The sequence below is a fragment of the Chrysemys picta genome, unplaced genomic scaffold (assembly GCF_011386835.1).
Source record: "Chrysemys picta bellii isolate R12L10 unplaced genomic scaffold, ASM1138683v2 scaf4, whole genome shotgun sequence".
Lineage (NCBI taxonomy): Eukaryota > Metazoa > Chordata > Testudines > Emydidae > Chrysemys > Chrysemys picta.
Genome location: NW_027052711.1, coordinates 295,786 through 301,889, shown reverse-complemented (window position 1 = coordinate 301,889; position 6,104 = coordinate 295,786). Strand labels below are relative to the sequence as shown.

The window sequence follows — 6,104 nt, the reverse complement described above, 5'->3', positions numbered from 1 at the left end:
TGAACAAATTATGTGTACTTATTACAGTTGATCAGATGGACAGTACACTGCAGCATAACTTTATGGGGAATTCCTGCATCAGAGGAGTTCATCTTGTTGTGATTTTCTGGTAAGACTCTATAATACTTGTTTGAAATGCTGTACAGTTCCAAAGGTAATGTATTGGCACTTCTCAAGCCTAGAAGGAAGGCAGATGACTCAAAGGACTATCATCCAAACACTTTGATCAGCATAACTTTTAAACTGTTTGAGAGACTGGTACTTAAATGACTATTGCCTTTAATTGTCCCACAGTTACCTCATTACCAGGAAGGGTTCCAACCAGGCCATAATGCTGAGGATCAGCTGATTAGACTGACATCTTTTATTTGATGCCTGCATGTGACACACTGTACTTCATGTTCATCACTTTTATATGGTTATGATATATTTTGTACAAAGTATACCTTTGAAAACTCATTTATAAACTCATAATCTACTGAATATTATTATCCGGTTGAAATGTGTGTAACAACACTGCATGTGAAATTATGAGATTTTGCTATATGATTGTTACTGAAATATGTTGCAATTCTGGATAACACTCATAAGCCAATTCCTCAGAGACAAAGCCACACTGGCATGCCAGCAAAGTGCTAAATAGACATTATGTGCTTAATCAGGGATTCGCCAGCAGGGGAGTTGTAAAGAAGAAATTTACAATTCACTGGAAGGACAGTTGCAGTTCATGTACACCATGGAACTGCCTGACCCCATGATCCAGCAAAGGTGCCTCTAGACACCTCTCCTCCCCCATCCCTACGGATAACAGCAAGATCCCTTGAAAGACATCATTAAACTAGGGGAAGTGGTCCTCTGAAGGTTTTTCCAGCCAGTACAGACTGTTGAAAGCTTTTGGGTGAGAGAAACCTTTTTGCTTTTGCATTTATTAGTCTTTGTAAAGTTTAGGAATTAGTTTGCAAGTTTTTTTATTTCTTTTGTAACCAACTCTGACTTTTATGCCTTTTCACTTGTAAATCACTTAAAATCTATCTTTTTCAAGTTAAGAAACTTGTTTTACTGTTTTATCTGAAACAGTGAATTTGGATTGAAGTGTTTGGGAAGCCTCCACTTGAGACAACAAAGCTGGTGCATATTACCCTTTGTTGGAATGATGGAGTAATATATGAGCTTGTACGCTCCAGTGGGCTACTGAATGGTACAAGATGCACATTTTTGGGGGCCAAGACTGGGACTGAGGGATATGCTGGTGTCACCCTGTATTTATTCATAGCTGGCTGGGTATAGCATTCATGTACTCAGCTGGGAGTGACTTTGCATGCTGGTGGTTGAAAGATCAGAGGCTGGAGAGGTTTGCTGTTCATTAGCAAAGCAATGTAAAAGGCATCCCAGGCATCTAAGGGGACACGGAAGATCAGATTGCACCCTGGGGAATTTCACAATGCTGTGTTGTTGTAGCCATGTCAATCCCAAGATATTAGAGAGACAAGGGGGGTGAGATAATATCTTTTACTTGGCCAACCTCTGTTGGTGAGAAGGACAAGCTTTCAATCTTACACAGAGCTCTTCTTCAGGTCTGGGAAACCAGATGATCAGACCTGAAGAAGAGCTCTGTGTAAGCTCAAAAGCTTGTCTCTCTCTCACCAACAGAAGTTGGTCCAATAAAAGATATTATCTCATCCACCTTGTCTCTCTAATATCTTGTGTTTGAGACAGGACAGAAGGCAGGCATTGTTTTTTGTTGTTTTTTTTTTTTTTGGCATATGACAGTTTGGCACAGTGGACTAGTCCTAAAATTATACTCCATGGTCCCAGACAAGAAACTTGTAGATTTTATTATGTAGATGATTGTGATCGGGTGTATGTGACGGACCACACTGAGAATGCCATACTCAGGACAGACTGCAAGAAACAGGGCAGACAATCCCCCAAAAGTGGTGGTTTATTCTATAATTAGATTCACCGAACAAGCTTCTATAGCACCACACTGATTAACAAGAAGCCAAACACAGTCCCCCTTAGGCATTCCAGCTGGAGCAGGAATGAGGCAAAATGGAGATATCTCAGGTGTCTTTTATATCCTCTGCTATGTGTGTGGAAATTCACTGTCCCAAATAAAGCCCCAAGCCCCTGTGTATGGAAAGTTACTGATAACGATGGAGTCTGAGTTCACATGTCCATAGCACATGCCCTTCCATGTTTTGCTGAATCACACCAGGTAGCCATTGGCATCTCACTGTCTGAGGCATCCACAGGACTGCGCAGGATGAGTTTCTTCAATGGCCCTGTGACCGGGGTCCCAGTAGAGGCCAGCTGTGATCACTCAATTAGGGTGAACTGCAAAGAATGGGGCAGACAAACCCCAAAAAGCTGGTGGATATTCCAATACTTAGATGTACCAAGGCAACATAAAACAGCTTCTTTATTACCTCACTGATTACTTAGAAGTCCAAACAACACAGTTCCCTTAAAGTGATCCAGCCTCAGGCTTCCATTCATGTCAAATATGATGAAAATTTCTGTAAATCTTATTTCGTCATATAAAAGAAAAGGTTCTACCAATCCCAAAGGATCGGACACATTACCTCCCAGGTTACAGAATATTGCAGATCTTACTGAAATACACTCTACAGCCAATTCTTATTAACTAAACTAAAATTTATAAAAAAAAAAGAGAGAGAGTATGGTTAAAAGATCAATATACATACAGACATGAGTTCAATTCATTTAGGTGCAGATTCATAGCAGAGATGGTGAGCTTGTAGTTGCAAAGAGTTCTTTTAGTAATAGTTCATAGGTTATAGTTCAATGTCCAATATCATATTCAGGGCGTACCAGCATAACTGGGACCTCAGTCTTGTGACTCAAACTTCCCCTGATGAAGCCTAAGCAGATCTGAGATGGCAGAATCAGGACCCAAGGATCTTTTATATAATTTTATATTCTCTTTGATAAATTGGAGTTCCTCAGGGAACAAAAGGTAATTAGGATGACTTTGAAGGAGGTCCATCACTGGTATGTAGGTATACAAATTAACATAAATCCATTTGCTTGTTCCCCCACCATTCACAGTTTCACACATTTCAAAGAGAGATGAATACCGAGATAGCCTGTGTTTACAATTAATTTAAATGCTAGGATTTTTTTTGATCTCTGAACTATCAGAATACTGCATAGACAGGGACTGTTGGTTACATTGTCGACCCTACTCATACATATGTAAATACACAAAAACAGAAATATTATCTCCCCACGTGTCTTTTGAGGGTTATTTATTTTGCAGCATGTTTAACCCTTTCTGGCCATGTGTCACAGGCCCATTGTGAGCTGAGTGTCCTTAATGGGCCATCAAAACATAGCTGTCTAGCCCTGATGTAAATCTATCTGGGGGGCGGGGGCGGTGTCAGCCAGGCATACAACATGTTTTTGAGATACAGATACATAGCCAATATTCATAACTTCAGATATAAAGATATAAACAGAACTATCATACTTAGTAGATTACAACTTTTCATTGATACCTTACATGCCATACTTTGTATAAGATTTGTTGCAATTGTATAACAGTGGTAGTAACAATCATATAAATGGTCATATTCAATCATACAGCATCACAATGATTTCTAACAAAACAGTGATTGTCAAGTGTGGGGATGGTTCAAGTCCCCAGTGTCATATGAACAATGGATTTCCGTAAGGATCTGTACTGCTCTTTACTCCTGAGGGAATACTGCACATGCCCATAATTCATGTCCTGCTGCAGATTTTTTTCCCCAAGATAGCCCAATACAGCCATTACAAACATTGAATCTATCTCCCCATGTAAGTATTATCACACTTCTTATCAAACTGTCTGTACTGGGCTATCTTGATTATCACTTCAAAAGTTTTTTCTCTTACTTAATTGGCCTCTCAGAGTTGGTAAGACAACTCCTTACCTTTTCATGCTCTCTGTACGTGTATATATATCTCCTCAATATATGTTCCATTCTATGCATCCAAAGAAGTGGGCTGTAGCCCATGAAAGCTTATGCTCAAATAAATTTGTTAGTCTCTAAGGTGCCACAAGTACTCCTGTTCTTTTCGCGGATGCAGACTAACAAGGCTGCTACTCTGAAACCATTCACTGAGTAGTTTCTATTGATTTCATTAGGTGCCTAAATACCTTTGTAGATCTCACCCTACCTGGCTGATTGTTTTAAAGGGTTTTAAATTGTATCACGTTTCACACTGTTTCCTGGCACCCTGAGGTGGGATTGTTTTCTCAGAAAAATGTTGCTATATCTAACATCCTTGCTAATCTCCAATTGGGTATATTCCGTGCTGGAATCGGCCTCTTTCTGCAAAACACACTAGCTTTAAAAACCCTGCTCCTTGCTGTTCTTTTGAAAAGGGACAAAGTGAAATTAAAAGCAAGTGACAATAGTTGCACCTACTCTTTTCTGGTCTCTTGCCCTAACTGGGCCGGAGATAGGGTGACCAGATAGCAAGTGTGAAAAATTGGGACAGGGGGTGGTGCTGTAATAGGAGTCCATATTAAAAAAAGTCCCAAATATGGGGACTGTCCCTATAAAATCAGGACATCTGGTCACTATAGCGGGAGAGGAAAAATGATTTACCCATAGTGTAAATCAAGGGAGGCATTTTCCTGCCTATAATTGACAGCTACATAGATTTGGGGAAAAGTTCTGTTTATTACATGAAGTGACTAAATGTTGCCAAGCAGGGGCTGCTTTTCTGCGGGCATTTTTAATAAACTCTTCAGATCGGGGCTAGCGCTGAAATTTTACTTCTTTTGCTCCCTATTGTGGCACCCCCTCTCCCTTTTAGCCAGGGGGCCGAGGGCCAGCAACCGGAGAGATGCATCAGCAGCCCACACGCAGAAGCCTCACGCCCAGCACCATGAAGATGAGAGGGAGGATGGCAGCTTGCAACGCTGTTCCCGCCAGCCCTGTGCAATCATCAGCCTCACGTGCCAGGCCCGCGGAGCTAGGGCGGTGCAGGGCGGGGAGCAACCCCCGTGCCAGGTCTGCAGCGTCTCCAGTGCGGCTGGGCACGGGCTGCCGCTGCCGCTGAGCGGGCTTGGCTGGGGGTGCCCGGCCGGGACCATGGCTCTGAGGAAGGCAGCGCGATCGCGCTCTGCATCAGGAAAACTAGAAACATTCCCCCGCGGCAGGTGAGCCCCCGTTTCCCCTCCAGCCTGCGGGCGCGGGCCGAGCCCCAGCGGGCTGGCAGCAGCAATGTTGTGGGGTCGCTGTTGTCAAGCAACCAGGCGGCGGCTTGCGCTGGCCAGGAGCCGCAGGTGCTCCCCGCGCCCGGCCCCGCTTCCCGTCGCCGCGGAACGAGGCGTCTGAGGGGCGTCCTGCGCCTTCGCCTCCCGGCTGTGTGCGGTCTCCGGGCTGAGCCGGCTCTCGCTCTGCAGTGCGCAGCCCGGGGAGTCGCTGCTCCCGCCCGGGAGCGCTTGCTGCTGCCATGGGGAAGGTTTTGTTGTAGGCGCTTAGAGAAAGCGGTGCCAAGTCCCCCGCTGCTCGGGACAGCGCGGGGGAAGCGATGAAAGAAAGGAGCATTGCAGTAAACACTGGGGGGAAGCTTTCGTGTTAATGTCCTTCGTTATTGCCAAGAGTTATTCCCCTTCCTTTCTTCTTCTTCTTCGTCTGCTGCTGCGATTGTATATGTCCCAGAACCCAATCTGATGCACAGTGCACAAGGTTAGGAGTACTTGTGGCACCTTAGAGACTAACACATTGATTGGAGCATAAGCTTTCATGGGCTACAGCCCACCACATCAGATGCATAGACTGGAACATATAGTAAGAAGATATATATACATTCAGAGAACATGAAAAGGTGGAAGTTGCCATTCCAACTCTAAGAGGCTAATTAATCAAGATGAGCTATTATCAGCAGGTTGTGGTTCTGAGTGTGCTTCAGGCTACAGCTTGTGTCCTGGTCCCATGTCTGTCCTGGTTGTTCCGGCGAGGGGTTGACTTTGGGCTCACCACTGCCGTAGTGCATTGTGGAGAATGAGGGACTTATTTACCTTTGTTTTTTCTAAATATCCTATGCCCCTCAGTTTACTTGTTTGATATTATCCTGGCTGAGTG

The 6,104-nt window shown here is 44.0% G+C and overlaps 2 protein-coding genes across 5 annotated transcripts in view; one reads left to right on the top strand and one right to left on the bottom strand.

Moving 5' to 3' along the window:
- The window catches only part of LOC135977564 (beta-1,3-glucosyltransferase-like), a 175,383-nt gene that overhangs the window by 122,181 nt on the left and 47,098 nt on the right, over positions 1-6,104 (bottom strand). The window lies entirely within an intron of this gene.
- Positions 4,881-6,104, top strand: part of LOC122172093 (uncharacterized) — a 32,236-nt gene continuing 31,012 nt past the window's right edge. The window contains exon 1 of the mRNA XM_008167582.4: positions 4,881-5,176. Within this exon, the coding sequence (XP_008165804.2) occupies positions 5,109-5,176 (68 nt within the window). The 5' untranslated portion in view covers positions 4,881-5,108. The remainder of the gene's footprint in view (positions 5,177-6,104) is intronic.